This window comes from Monodelphis domestica, chromosome 1, assembly GCF_027887165.1.
Source record: "Monodelphis domestica isolate mMonDom1 chromosome 1, mMonDom1.pri, whole genome shotgun sequence".
Lineage (NCBI taxonomy): Eukaryota > Metazoa > Chordata > Mammalia > Didelphimorphia > Didelphidae > Monodelphis > Monodelphis domestica.
This window is the reverse complement of record NC_077227.1, coordinates 80,337,657-80,353,778: the sequence shown is the minus strand read 5'-3', so window position 1 is coordinate 80,353,778 and position 16,122 is coordinate 80,337,657. Positions and strand designations below refer to the sequence as shown.

At 39.2% G+C, this 16,122-nt stretch overlaps 1 protein-coding gene across 2 annotated transcripts in view; it reads right to left on the bottom strand.

Annotated features, from left to right (window-relative positions):
• The window catches only part of TCTN3 (tectonic family member 3), a 47,639-nt gene extending 34,408 nt beyond the window's left edge, over positions 1–13,231 (bottom strand). Inside the window, exons 1-3 of one of the 2 annotated variants that reach the window (XM_056801877.1) lie at positions 13,098–13,231; positions 12,446–12,537; positions 330–448 (exon numbers count right to left, since the gene is read on the bottom strand). In XM_056801877.1, coding sequence (XP_056657855.1) covers positions 330–448; positions 12,446–12,480 — 154 coding nt within the window. In that variant the 5' untranslated portion in view covers positions 12,481–12,537; positions 13,098–13,231. Of the gene's footprint in view, positions 1–329; positions 449–12,445; positions 13,017–13,097 lie in introns of those variants that run through there. The other variant, XM_007478722.3, reaches the window with a different exon arrangement.
• Positions 13,232–16,122: the final 2,891 nt, after the last annotated feature.

Genomic DNA, 16,122 nt, shown 5'->3' with positions numbered 1-16,122 from the left:
TAAATATAATACTACACTGTTGTCTCAGATTCGGTTATATAATCACTTCGATTCTGCACACAATCTTCTTGTAGTAACATGAGCTAATGGAGGATTCGTTAAAAATGTTTGATGTTCCTTTTGCACTTGGTTAAAGGTCTTAAAAGTTTTAAACCATTTATCAAGACTCTCAACCCATGGGAAATGTCTGTTAGGGAGAGGAAAGAGGGGAGAGAAGATTAAAAGTTGACTGAGAAAAAGGAAAGAAAGGAAGCAATCAAAACATCAGTCAAAAATAATGCCAACATCCACATACACTTTGTAGTAAGAAGAGAATATTTTCAACTCACGGTTGTTCACTTGGATACAAAATTGCTGGATACCATTTACTGACACCAAATTTTTTGAAGGAAATGGGGAATTACTAAGGAAGAAAATGGAACTTTCTAGACACACCCAGTCCATTAACCTGTGAAGACATAAAAGAGTGAGAAACTTTAAAGTAGACTACTGTCTTGAAGTGGCCTAAGCTTTATAATTTAGTGGAAAAGCACAGCAAGTGTCTCTGACATGGGGCCTCATTTCTCAAACACATAAAGAAAACGAGTCAAATTTATAAGAATATGAGTCATACCATCATATTCAACTTACTCTCTGCTCTTTCTATATGCTCCTACTCATTGCTCTAATAATAATAAAGACATTAAATATATTCAGTACCTTAGGAATCTTAAATACTTTAGGTATCTTAAGTATCTCAAGTATCAAGAAATTTTGAGTATTTTCACATGATTTTCTCATGTAATAATGTAATTGAGTTGACCCCATTGATGCTCTTGCTCACTTTAAATACCTTAAATTTCATGTAATTAGGTTTTTCAAGTACCACAGATATCTTAAATATCTTAAGTTATCATCTCTGTACATAGTAATATAATCAGTTTAAACCCACTAGGCCTTTTTAAATATTTTAAGTGTTTTAGGTATCTTAAATATCTCTTGTATCATGGATATCTTATGTATTCTAGTTATTCCTTTCCCATGTAGGAATGTAATTAGTTTAATCCCACTGAGTGCCTTGAATTTCCTCTTTCCCATTTGCGTTTTTAGGCTTGTCTTAAGGTTTTTATTTTGATCACTCAATTTTCTTTTAAGTTTTTGTCTTTTTATCATGTACATCTGGAAGACCTCTATTTCATTAAAAATCCATTTCTTCTGGAGTCTTATGATCTGGTGGGTAGGTTGTAATCCCAGATCCTTTACCTTATGGAATATCATATTCCATGCCTTCTAGCACTTTGATGTAGAAGCTACTATATCATTTGTAATCCTGACTGTGGCTCCACAATATCTGAAATGCTTTTTTCCCCCAGATTGTTCACAGTATTTTCTCCTTAGCTTGGAAATTCTGGAATTTGGCTACAATAGTCCTGGGAATTTTAAATTTGGGTTCTCTTTCAGGAGGTGATCAGTAGATTCTTTCAACTGCACACCCTCCACCCCACCCCCTTGTACAAGAACATTAGGGCATTTCTCCCTCATAATTTCTTGTAATATGGTAGCCAGGCTCTTTTTAATTATTAGCTTCCCCTTGCCCAATTCTCATTTTTAAGTAGTTATTATCTTCCATGAGTTTTTGGATCTCTTTTTTGTAACTGATTAACTTTCTTTTCATAATTTTCTTGATTTTCTTACATTTATCTTCCCCCCCTGTAAGTTTCCCTTAACCTTTCTTATTTTATTTTTAAAGGTCTTTTTAAGCTCTTCCAAGATCTTTTGGGTTTGTGACCAATCTACATTTTTCTTTGAAGCTTTAGAAGTAGTTATTTTGACTTCACTATTGTCTTCCAAGTTTGAACCCTGATTTTTTTCTCTCTTTTTTTCTTGTTTTCTTTTTTTTAAAGCAGCCTATTTTTTAGCTGTCAATTTTATGTTAGAGTTGGATTCTGCTCCTGAAAGCAGAAATAATGTGGGAGATAATCTGTCAGGCTTCAAGGTTTTTTTTTTGTCCTATTATTTTCTGAGCTCTATCTGGGGGCTTTTGATCTCTTGGTTCTTCCAATTTCTATAATCCAAACTGTTGAGATTAAAATTTATTTGCTAAAAGTGTTATATTTTAGAGGTTTATTAAAGATTAAGAAATAAAGAAAATACAAAATAAGAAAGCACGTGCAACCTGCATTTTGCCGGCTAGGTAAAGAGCCGCCTATCCCTAGAAGCAAAAGCCAAGAGTGAGCCTGAAGTAGGCGGAGTCCGTTTAAATATCCCTCTCTGCTAGCGGCCTAGGTGAGGACCTCACCTGGGATTATGGGGAACTCTGGGAACCACCAAGGACTTCTGGGAATTGAAGTCCGGAGTTCAAATCTCCATTTTTTAATAAAACCCAGATATAATCATAACTTCTCTAGCTCATTCCTTAAGTCTTGAATAATCTAAGGTGTTCCTCTCCATCCCTGAGCTGACCAGGTTCCCTAGGACCACTATGACTCCTTCAACAGCTGCAAACTTCAGTTTGCCTCTATGCCCTAGAATTGAACCAGGGGCTCTGCTCTCCTTGGAGTCACCATAGCCAGTAGGGCCCTGCCCCCTGCATCATACTCACCAGACTGTGCTTTCTCTTCTTTACCCATAGCCACAACTTAGGGCTACATCTGTTCAGTGCCACCTAATCCCCATGTTCAATGCCAGTGGAGGATCCCTCAATCTTCCTTTGATCAATCACCCAACATAGTCAGTCCATAGCCCAATATAACTGTCCTCAGGGCTTGATGTTTTTTAATTTGGCAGTATTTGCTGAAGGTATCCACACTTCAATTAGACAAGACTATGTCCCTGGAAGGTCAAATCATTCCTAATGTCCTTCTAAGTTATCTTTGGTAACTTTTAATTATTTCTGCCACTTTAAAGTTCACTTTGAGGTACTTTAAATTATGTCAGGGAATATGAAAGTCAGGTAACTTCCTGCCTTATCCTACCACTTTCTTCACTATTTATTTATTATTTTTATTTATTCGCTCATTTATTTATTTTTTTATTTATTTCCTTCCAACTTAAAATCAATACTGTGTATTGGTTCCAAGGCAGAAGAATGATAGGGGCTGGGGGGTTAAGTGATTTGCCCAGGGTCCCAGAGCTAAGAAGTATTTGAGGCCAGGTTTGAATCTAGGACCTCCCATCTCTTGGTCTGGCTCTCAATACAATGAGCCACCTAACTGCCCCCCCACAAATTGTAAAGCACATTGATTTAGTTCCTATTACATTTATGCTCACAATCTACTAGGCAGGTGTAGAAAAGATCTAATGCATATACAAATATGAGATATAAGATAGAATATAAGAACAAAACACAGATCCAGATGAAATGCTCTAGGAAAATTTGAGGCAGGATATATATCACAGTCAGCTGGGAGGTATAGAATAGAGCCAGATAGGAGCTTAAAGCTTATAACTTAGCAGAGGGCAAGAGTATAAACATTTATACACTCTAAATATGGCTTCTCAGTGTGCCACGCAATAGGATCAATCTGGAAAATTAGAGGATTTGTAACATCTGGAGGCAAACACATAGCCCATGCACAGATAATTGTAGATGTGCTAGAAGCTATACAAAAACCTAAGCAAACAGCTGTAATTCACTTTAGAGCACATGGGTATGGAAAGGATTTTGTGTCTAAGGACAATTATGAAGCCAATGTGACAGAGAAATTTGCAGTTAAAAAAGTTACAGCCTATGTCATGAATCTGTCAGTCATAGTCAGCTGATCTTACCAAAGCTTACAAAGACTCAGAGATTCAGGAATGGAAAGACAAATTTGGAGCAAAGAAAGTGAATGAAATATGGCTCTCAGACACAGGAAAGGCTATTTTACCAAAGGAGTTGTATTACCATATTTGCAATTCAATCCATGGTAAAGGACACTGGAACATAGGAACTAAATGATAGCATTAAGAGAACATGGATAGCTCTGGGAATAACATCAGTTGCACATAGAGTCTGTAGCAAATATTCTATCTGTTTGAAATTTAATCAGGGTGTATTTAAGAAGAAAGGTTTAGGTGGTAGACCTTTGGCAAAAAGCCCATTTGAAAGTCTACAGATAGATTATATCATGATGTCCAAAGCTGGAAAATATAAATTCCGCTTAGTACTGGTAGACTTACATGTTGGCCAAAAGCCAGAAGCTTTTCCATCAGCTAAAAATACAGCAGGGTTTGATAAAAATACTGCTTAAAGAAATAATTCCTAGGTTCCATGTCTCTTTTAACATGGACTCAGACTATGGAAGTCACTTCACAAAGGAAATATTAGGGAAAGTTTATGAAAATCTAGGAATAACAGCTAGTTTTCATACACCGTACCATTCACAGAGCTCTGAACAGGTAGAGAGGTTGAACAAAGAGTTAAACTCTATGATAGGAAAACTTTGTCCCTCATTTGAAGTGGCCAGAAATTCTTCCTCTGGCACTGTTTTACATCCCTACAAGACCTCTTGCAGACTTGTATATCTCTGCTTATGAAATGCTATATGGCCACACACTCTTACAAGCAAAAACATGTAAACCAGAGCTTATGTCTTTATGCTGGGAGGAAACATTCAGATAGCTTCTTATATAACAGTTTCACAAGATAGACTGAGAGAGCTTCATGAAATGAGACTTTTGCAACAATCTGAGCCTTTAGATTTTTTGCTTCATAACATAAAACCAGGAGACTTGGTATACATAAAAAACTTTGGGGGGCAGCTGGGTAGCTCAGTGGATTGAGAGCAGGCCTAGAGATGGGAGGTCCTTGGTTCAAATCTGTCCTCTGACACTTCCCAGCTGTGTGACCCTGGGCAAGTCACTTGACCCCCATTACCTAGCCCTTACCACTCTTCTGCCTTGGAGCCAATACACAGTATTGACTCCAAGATGGAAGGTAAGGGTTTTAATAAAAAAAAAAAACCTTTGCAAAAACATCAGCAACAGAAGAAAGTTGGATAGGAACTTATGAAGCAATCCTAACAACAGCTTGGGCAGTAAAAGTCTTAGGGAAAAAAACCCATGGATTCATTGTTCGTATGTGAAACTCACTCTCAGTGAAAATGGAGGAGAAACAGAAATGGAAATAAATTTAGGAGAAGGAATAAGAGAGAGGAGATAGAAAACATTTATTTGGAAGAAAACAGTCACATAGAGGAGAATTGGAGAGAGATTTCATCTGGCAACTAAGATCGTCAGAAAGTTCCTAAGGGTTACATATCCAGTGGAAGACAGAGGAAAGCAGCCTATAGGAAAAGCAGGAAAAGATCTTTGTAGCAAGAAGGAGAAAAAGCAGAAACAGCTAACCTGATTATGAAACAATAGTAAAAACTGTAAAGACTCCACAGAGAAGAGGATCAGATGAGGAATGGACTCCAAATTGTAAGATAAATGCACCATTAAACACAAGCACACTTCCACATGTAGTTTCATGCAACAGTATAGATATACAAGAGTAGAGAACCATCAGGCAAGATGAGAAGAGGAGATCTGAAGATGGAATAAGTATGTTACATGCAATGACCACATAAAGGATATTTGCTTCACTAAATTTTATAAGATCTGTATTTGAAACAATGTCCATGTAAATAAATGGATATTTAATAAAGGGTTGATATACTAGTGAAATAGTTATACATATTAGATCCATAAGATCTTACCTAAATAGAAGGTCTGATTGAGATATTCTACTTGGGTAACATCAGGAAACATACAAGGATCACAACAGAGGTTAGTATAGAAATATACAGTACGTAGACTACATATTATACACACATGCATGTATAGAGCTCTGTACATACTTGTAAAATAATTATATTGTAAAAATATTTTAAAAATTTTAATTTGTAAATCTGTAAAAAAGTAATGTACATATATTTATATATGTACATATGAGTTTTAGTTTGTATGTGTATGTATATATGTAAATTTGATGTCTATAGTTGCTAAAATACAGTTTTACAAATTTGTACATATGCACATATATAACATACAGATATATAAATATATGAAGATATATATATTATGTAAAAGAGATGTGTACAGTTATAGGATGCTTACTTCACAGTTCAATGTAGGCACTTTGGTTGTATGTATTAGAAATAGTTTGTAGATTAGGAAGCCCTTGTTTTGAATTTTCAGTTTAGATTTTTTTAAAAGGCATTTTTGTATAAGTTCAGTTTTTAATTAGACTGTTTTTTGTAAAATTTTATGCTACATGGTGTTTTATTGTAATTTTTTCTATTTTTCCTAGTTTTATACAATTTTAAACTTAATTTTTTAAATATAAGATTGTTTTGTATTAGTTTAGCAGCATATGGTTTGGATAGCAAATTGGTTATTAAGAGTTTTATTGGGATGTTCAACGTTTGAATTTTATTGTATTTGTATTCTTAATAAGTTCTATTCTTTTTTTATTTCTAGTGTGTTTGGAGTTTGTAAATGTTGTGTTGTGTTTGAACTTTGTAACAACTTGTAAATCCCTTCCCTTTCCCTTCCTTTCCTTTGTTCAAGTCCCTAGGATAGGGAAGATAAGATAGAAATAGCTCAATAAGTGTAGCTGTTTGATATTTTGGGGAATAGGAATATAGAGTAAGGATGCAATAAGATAAGTTTGTTGGTGCACAGATAACAAAACAAATTTTTATCAAAATGAGTTTTGATCTGGGCAAAGGGGGATTATAGAATAGAAAGAGACAGAGAGGAGGGCTTTGTTTGTTTGTTTTCTTAAAATCCTTACCTTCTTGGAGTCAAGGCAGAAGAGTGGTAAGGGCTAGGCAACGGGGGTCAAGTGACTTGCCCAAAGTCACACAGCTAGGAAGTGTCTGAGGCCAGATTTGAACCTAGGACCTCCCGTCTCTAGGCCTAGCTCTCATTCCACTGAGCTACCCAGCTGCCCCCCAGAAAGGAGTTTTTGAAAAGGCCTGGAGCATGAGCTTTGCAAAGCAGGGTCTGTGTGGGACCTGGGCTCATGCATGGAATGGAAAAGAACAGTTCTAGAATCAGGGAAAGGGATAAAAGGCAGAACCTGAGGACCAAGTGGGTCTGTTGTCTGTTGGACACCAGGAGAGCAGAGACGGACTTCTTGTGGCCATCTTGTGAAGGCTAGAGGGAGTTAACTAACTGCCTTTCCTGACCCAACGTTGGAGGTTCCTGTCATCGAGCTTATCCTGAGAGGTTTTCTATCCCTGACCCAAATATCATCATCTGAATTCTGTGAGCTGTACCATCCTGAACTCTGTGTGAGAGAGCTGTGAAAGACCAATGACTCTACTAGTGAGCTGAGCCTGACCAGCTTAACTCTCAAGTGGACTCCTCATCAAAATCTAGCCAGCTTTACATTATGAACTCTTTACTAATTACTACTTGTTAGAAGACCAGTTAGAACAAGTTTAGTTAGCTAGACTTCCTTGGGTAGAGAGAGTAGAGAGCATTGCCATTATCCTCTATGAAGACAGTCCACAAGGGCTCTTAGGTTGGATTTGGATGGAGAACTGCAATTATAAGATTTAGGAATTCCTAAACCCTGGTCCACTAACCCATCCTGAGATTTTGAGTATTGTAATAAATCAACAACTGTTTTATAACTCTCTGTGAAGCAGTCAGATTGAACTGTACCAACAAAGATAGGTTGGGCCTATCTGTGGCCTCTATCTTGACTCCAACCAGCTGTGAAACATCACTGGGTTCATAGGAAGTTACTAATCAACTTCTACAGCTCCATACACTAATTAATCTATCAACTAATTATTTCAGAGGACATCGCATAGGTCACTGAGTAAAAAATTTATAGTGCATGAATGTAATGAGGTATAACTGTGCTGTAAGAAATTATGAATATTAGAAGCATGGGAAGACTTACAGGTTATAGAATGACCTAAGTAGAGGCAGGAAAATAACATACACAATAACTACAACTACTTTCTCAGGAAATGCCTAAACTTTACATGAAGCAAAAGTTAAAATGCTTACTGAAGTCTATAGAAGAAAAAGTAATTTTGATAAAATAGACCTGTAATTTGAAATCTAGATGTCTTCAGAGGATTTCTCTTTGGTTGTGAGAACTCCAATGGACCATCCAAATTTACCTAGAGGTAATACCTTTAAAATATAAAATGAATTGAGCAAATAGTAAAAGATCTCTATATTCACATGCAGAAAACTCTCATTTCCTTTCTCGGTCACAATCAGACCTAAATAGCCCCATAATATTATTTTTTTAATTTGCTGCTTCCTTTTCTTCTCCCTTAACTGACTACTTACAACTACTTCACTATGTACTTGTCATTTAATTGACAGTTCAAATGATATTTTTTATTTCCTTGTTATAATTTTGTGTCTGCCACCTTCCTAGTTAAACGCTACCTCTAGTCTGCTGAAGAAACATTCTTTTAATGTTTCTGATAACGTCTTGTTACCACCTGATTTAATGACTCCAATCCTGTATTTTGTACACAACTGCTACCCCCAATTGTCCTTGATACTGCTGGCAGTGGTTAGTGGGTTTCTCTTAGAACTTGCCTGAAACTTTTTAAAGCCCTTATTTATGTTACACTGAATATTTTAGTTACCTGCATTTGTGTTTTATTCCCCTACTAGAGTAGACTCCAGGAGGGCAGGAACTATATATCTAAACTAGTCTCCATCAGTTCCAAACTTGAGTGCTTTGCATACAGTTTACTGAGTGGTAAATAGTTCTACATTTGGACAGGATGGAGAGGGATTCAAGAGTGAAAGGAAAGGACATATTAGGTATAGGAAAAAAATGTGCAAAGACAGCATTGGGAAAATACAAAGTATGTTGGGGAAAAAATGTGAAGTCACATTTGACTGGGAAGATAAATGGGAGGAGGGCAGCAATATGTCCTAAAAGTGGAATAAGTCAGACCATGAGATAGGGCCTTAAATGCCAGGTAAACAAGTTGACCTTTTTTCTGTAAGCAATATGAAGTCGTTGAACATTATAAATAGAGGAGAGGCAGAACCAAGGAAAATTATTCTGGCACAGGTACAAAGAAGAATTTGAGGAAGGGAACAGAAGTGGCAAGACCTAAGAAAAAGTTATAAAACTGTTTTAGGCAGGTGATGTTGAAGTGCCCATACCAGGAAGTATGGAAGGCTGGGTGAAAGGTGGTGCCACATATAGAAATAATGAAGTCAAGTAATGTTTAAACATTTAGGAGGAATGTAGCTAAATGGAAATGTGAGCCTAGATCTCAGAATAGTTCAAAATGAAAGTTAAGTATTGGGGAATCAACTTTATAAAAGTGGCAGCTGAAGCCATGGAATAGAATGAGATTGCCAAGGGAAAAGGTGAAGAGTGATGAGAAAGGACCAAGAACAGAGACTTAGGGCATACCCAGGAAGATGGGAAGAAGATAGAATCCAGAGAAAGAAACAAAGAGTAAGTAATTAGAGAGGCAGGAGAAACTTAAGAGTAGGATGTGGTCTGAAGGGCAATTTGGAACTGTGCCCAAAGGGCGATAAAAGACTGTCTGCCCTTTGATGAAGCTATAGCACTGCTAGGTCTATACCCCAAAGAGAGAAGGAAAAAGACATGTACAAAAACATGCATAGCTGCGCTCTTTGTGGTGGCAAAAAATTGGAAAATGAGGGGATGCCCTCCAATTGTGGAATGGCTAAACTAATTGTGGTATACATTGGTGATGGAATACTATTGTAGAATAATAATGTGGAGGAATAAAGTGGAGGAATTCCATGGGGACTGAAACAACCTCCAGGAATTGATGCAGAGTGAGGGAAGCAGAACCAGGAAAACACTGTACACAGAGACTGATACACTGTGGTACAATCAAATATAATAGACTTCTCCATTAGTGGCAATGCAATGACCCTGAACAACTTGGAGGAACCTACGAAGAAAACCACTATCCACATCCAGAGGAAACACAGTGGGAGTAAAAACACCGAAGAAAAACAACTGCTTGAATACATGGATTAAAAGGATATGGTTGGGGATGTAGACTCTAAATGAACATCCTAGTGTAAACAACAACATGGAAATAGGTTCTGATCAAGGACACAAGTAATACCCAATGAAATTGAGCATTGGTTGTGGGAAGAGTGGGTGGAAGGGAGGGAGGGAAATAATGTGATTATTGTAACCAAGGAATAATGTTCTAAATTGACTAAATAAATTAATTCAAATGAAAAAAAAAAAGAGTAGGATGTGGAGGTGTCCCAAGTGTATCTCTTTGCTATCATAGTGGAATCCTTACTCCATTCCACCCCCTGTGCCTAATTAGTGAGTAATTGTTTCTACCTTTATAATATCCCTATACCTTAGTTCAGGTGCTCATTGCCTTCCCCTAGAACAGTGATGGTGAACCTATGGTATAGATGCCAAAGACGGCACACAGAGCCCTCTATGTGGACATACAGCCACCCTCTCTCTCTCCTCCCCAGGTTACTAGAAAGCCAGAGGGACTTGGGCAAAGCTGCTCCTCTCCCCCTCTCCACCATGCAAGATGACATTTTTTTCACATCCCTTGACCCTCTGCCCAGCAGCCCAAAGGGAATGCATAGGGTTTAAGGTGGGTGGCTCACAGGCAGCAGAGCTGGAAAAGAGCAGAGTGCTTGGGCCACTGACCTTCCCCTCTCTACACTTGCTGAGGACATTCCTCACTTCACTTGCTTCCAGCAGCCCAATGGGAGTGCTTCCTCCCTCCCCTGTGTGGGGTAAGGGGGGAAAGGGCAGGGAACACTCAATGGGGGGGGCACAGAATGCTGTCTGGGGGGGTGACATAACACTAGATGGGGGGGTAGGATGGGGGTGGGGCCCGGCACTCCACCTCTAAAAGGTTCACCATCACTGTCCTAGATAATAGCAGAGCCTCCTAACTGTTCTTCCAGTCCACCCCAAACTTTGTTGTCAAAGTGATTTCCTTGAGCCCCAAACGGGACCAACCACCTGACTTTCTTACTCAACCAATTCTAGTGGTTTCCAAATAACTCTACAATATAAATTCTTCTACTTGTCTTTTTGACACTTTACCTAATCTGGCTCCAGTCTACCTTCTGGGCCCCCAGGGGCTATGACTTCTCCCACACACTGTGATTTAGACAAATTAGACCTCTCGCTGTTCCTTAAGCACAACACTCCAGAAGTGGAATTAATTCCCTCTCTTCCTCTTTCTACCCCAGAATCTCTCTTTTCTTTTAAGGCATCATCTTTTGCAGGACACCTTCCTGATATTCCCAATTTCTAGTGTTCTTCCTCCTATAGTAATTTGTGGGTATACACACATATGCACACGTATACTTATTGTTTATATTTATACTGCATGTATTTTTATATGAACTTGTCTCTCCCATTAGGATATAAGCTCATTGTGATGAGGAACTGTTTCATTCTTTGTTCTGGTAAACCTAGGTGAGTACCTTGCACATAGTAGGTGCTTAATACTGAGTGAGTGACATCTAAAACCAAAGAAGAAAAGTTTTTTCATTAGTAGAGGATGGTCAACAGCAGCAAATATAACAGAAAGATAAAGGAAAATGAGGAATGAAAAAGATCATTGTATTTGGCAATTTGGTGCTCTCTAAGAGAACAATTTTAATAGCATAGGGGCGGAAGTTAAGATTGTAAGGACCTAAGAGTAAGCTGTGAGAAAATACTGTTTGTGTGCAGACCTGGGGGAGGTGGGGTAGCCTTGAAATATTTATAGTATTAGTTTAAAAAGATATAGTAGAGGAAACTGTATTGTACTTAAGAGTCACAAAGAACTGGGTTCAGATTTTGCTTCTGACACCTATTCGCAATGCGGTCTCCACTAAGCAAATTACTGATCCTGTATGACTTCTCAAATAAATCATAGGTTGCAATTTAAAAGGGATTATCATAGGATCATATATCTAGAATCAGAGCAGATCTGACATCTAGTCCAAACCCCTCATTTTAAAGCTGGGAAAACTGATGCTCAGGGAGAGTGATCATATAAGGCAACCATGAAGTCACTGGCCAAAGTCACATAGGTAGCATGATGCTTTCCCAGCAGCATGTCCACACAGGTGGCTCTTCTACACTCATCCTGGATGTTCTGAATAGGCATTAAAGTACCAGCAATCAAAAACAAGCTAGCAAGCTAACCCTTTATCTACAAGTAATGTATTTGACAACTTAGTATGCACTATAACCCAATAGTCAGTCCAAAAACTTTATTCAACATCTACTTTGTGCCAGGCACCTGGCTAAGCACGGGCTTACAAAGAAAGTCCCTGCTCATATGGAGCTCACAATCTAAGAAAAGAGCCCCGGGGGAATGGAAAAACATAATTTCTGGGTAAGAGATGAGAACTCGAATCAAATACTTCACAATTCGGACTAAGACTGGCCCTGATTGTTTGTTCCCCTCATTCCTCTTTTTTGGTGACTCAGGGATGTAGGACTGCGTAACCAATTGGGACTGGGCATTTGGATGCTCACCTGTAACTTCCTGGGAGGCAGTAGGAGAAAATCATCTCGGGTTTGGGCAGGTAGCAGTCCTTGTCGCAACAGCAGTTCACATCGCAGGAATCCTGTAGCAAGTCACACGTACAGATCAGAGCAATTTGGGACTTAAACCAATAGCGGCGCGCTGTTACCCCAAACTCTTCAACTTCTAGCCAGACAACTTCCGGCTCCAGCTCCGCCTGCTCCTCACCACGGAAGGGATCCGGGGTCATAGTTACGAGCGGCGGCAGCCGGGGCTCCTCCTCCAGGCTGACCCCCAGCGGCGTGGTCGGGGTCTCAGGTTCGGGGGGAGGGGAGGTGCTGGGGGTCCCACCCCGGGGCTCAAGTCCTGCCGAGGTGGAAGCTCCCCAGGGGAATGAGGGTTGAATCTGGGCGCCGGTGCCTCCAAACAGGAGGAACCAGGGGAGCAACAACAGCTCGAGGGGCTCCAGGGTCATGAGGCCGCTGCTGTGCCCAGGCCTCACTAGCCCAGGGAAAGGGAACCGAACGCGCCGTTGTCACCAGGCGCGTTGCTAAGGCGTCGGTTGGGGGCGGGGCTTGTGGAGGGCGAAGGACGCAGTTCATGTGACCTCATCCCGTAGATATTCGCTCATTCGCGATTTGGAATTAATGACAGAGCTCTCACCAATAGAAATCGCGGTGGTTGCTGCACTGATCCTGCTTAGGTAATATTGGGAGCGCCTGGATTCTCTGAGAAGAGCTGTGCCTCTCCGCTAGATGGGTCTGTGTGGCCATTCCGTGAGACTCCTACGCCGACTGAGAAGCCTTGTAATAACTACCTTTAGGAGGCTTCAGCGTCCCCTAGCGTGCAGGAGGAAAAGCAGTTCCTGGGGAAAACCTGCCTGAGCCAGAGGTGGCCTTCTGAGTCTTAAACTTGAAGTCAGCGCTGGAGAAAAGATATGTGAATGGATGGATGGATGGATGGATGGATGGATGGATGGATGGATGGATGGATGGATGGATGGATGGATGGATGGATGGATGGATGGATAATAATAAGTTGATGATCACAAACATCTGTAAGAAAAAGGAAAGGAAAATTTCACCTTAAGTTATAAAAATTTTCAAATGAGAAATCAGTAAATAAGCATTTATTAAGTACTTACTGAGTACCAGGCTTTGATGTAGGCACGGAGAATACAAAAACAAATAACGAAATTAACCTCTTTTGAAGGGATCTTAAAGTCAACAGGGAAAAATATTATTACAAATCTAGCTTTTTAACTGCTAAAATTAAAATAAAGTTAAAACATTAAATTAAAACATAAGATTTTACCCATTAAAAGAAGATATTCAGTTGAATCTGCATCAGTTCCATATCTGGCTAATTAAGAGAAAAGACTAAGAAAAGGCAGAAAAGAGGGAAATTTGGGGTAGGATGCAGGTACTGTTGGTGGGAAAGATTGTTGGAAGCAGGGAAGGAATTGAGAGGTAGCTAGGAAAACAGAGAAGGGAAAGGAGAGGGAAAAGACCACTATTTCTTCACTACAGTTCTCCCTCAGCAAACCTCAGTACTGCTTCTTAGATCTGACTGCAATATTTTCCACCTGTTGACTTACTAAAACTATCCCAATACCAACAGGATGACCCTTTATCCAAATTTCTACCTTCCCTCCAACAATAAAAACTATCCAAAAATGGAATAGAGAATAGGGAACAATAAGTTAGACACCACTAGGTCTTCAAATTTAAACTGGGTGAACAATGGCAGTGAGGAGAGGAGATTGTTGTGCATGAGATCCATGATGTGGATACTATTTGAAAGAGATGGGAAGAATAAAGGCAAGCCCATGGTCCTGAAGCTGGGAGAGCAAACTGAGACCTTGTTCTCTGATTCTATTGTAAGCAATTCGATGTAGGAAAATCAAGAGAATGTGGTATCTCTAAAGTCAAAGGAGTAGAGAGTAGTTGGTAGAAAGGAGTGGTCAGTATCAAATGCTGCAGAGAGGTCAAAGAGGATGAATTCTGATTTTTTTAAAAAGACATTAGGTTTGGTGGTTAGGGGGTCATGATAAACCTTTGCAGAGACAGTTTTAATAGTGTGGTAGGTATAAAAAATAAATTACAAAGGACTGAGAAGAGAGTAGGATGGTGAGAAAATGTTTCTCTAGGTAGACAATTAGTTTCATTTAATGGTAGCAATATTGAGGGCAGCTAAGTGGATCAGTGGATTGAGAGCCAGGCTCAAAGGGTTCAAATATGTCTGCAAACACTTCTTAGTTGTATAATCCTGGGCAAATCATGTAACCCCCATTGTCTAGCCCTTACCACTCTTTTGCCTTGGAACCAATACACAGCAGTGATTCTAAGTCTAAAGGTAAGGGTTTAAAAAACACTTTTGTCTTCCTATTGGACTTGGGTTACTCTGGAAGAAAGAGTATAGTTGACAAATTTGGGGGTAAAAATTTATTAGCCAAGATGTCAAAAAATCAAAGTCTCCAAACCAAAAAGAAAAAAGTTTATTGACATAGGGCCAGTCTCACAATAAAGCTGGACTCTGATTGGCAACTGAAGACCTTGAGTCATGTGAGCAGCTTCTTTTTATAGCACAGTTTACAGAAATGTTGTCAGGAACATAGTTGAAGTTCCTTGACCCAGAGCTGGCCCAGAGTTCAATGTAAAGGGTTGGCAACTCTGACCTATGTTAAGGATCACAAAATCATAACAGAGTAGGGGCTACAGTTTAGTCAGCCTAACATGAATAAAGTAAAAAGTTAACATCATGGTAGGAATAGGGTAATAGAGGAGCAAAACAGAAATAAGATCAGAAATGCATACTTGACCATTTTTATTCACTTGACTTATGTCAGTATCACTTGGCCCATATCACTGACACAAGTAGGTCCTTTGACCATCGCAGTCAGCTTGTGTATTTCCCATGCAATGGGTCTCGGACACCTGCAGGGGTTCTTAGACCAATTACAACATAAAGATTATAGTCTCACAGATATACCTAACTCAGTATAGGCCTTTGTCTAAGAGTATGTAACTTGGCCCAGTATAAATTATAGAATTATTACAGAATCATAAAGGGAACAGGATTTCACATTCACACTTTGTGCAACTATTCATTACTTAAATCCAATTCATGAGTAAGTTGATATTATCACCCTGTGATGTCATTGGTCCTCTGCCAAGGTGAAGAATGAACAACATCCTAGTATTCAAGTGGAACTCCTCTCCCCTGCATGACACTAAATCTAATAGCTAAATGTTGACTGAGATTTCAACAATGAAACATGTGAAGCATATTTACTCTTAGGGTTTTCCTTTTTCTTCCAATAAGTACCTAGTAGATTTGTAAGGGTTAAAAATTAGGGTTGTTGACTGAATATATTATACTAGTGGTTGCCAGGGATTAAAATTCAATCCCAAAAAAATACTCAGGTCATTTTGGGATTTTTATGGTGGTTTTAATTACAATAGAAGGAAGAAATTAAGAAGAGAGAGAGGAAAGGGAAATTGAACTGCTCTGGCAAGCCAGATAGGAGTTCAGAGGCCTAGGCCAAGGGGCCTTCTTAATCTAGCTCAGCTTCCAGCCACAAGGCCTCCTCAGAGACGAGGGGCCCCCTAGGAGGATAGCATTTTAGGAGGTAAAGGAAAAGAGGAATCAGCCTAAACCACTCACCAAGCACACTAAGAATGCCGCC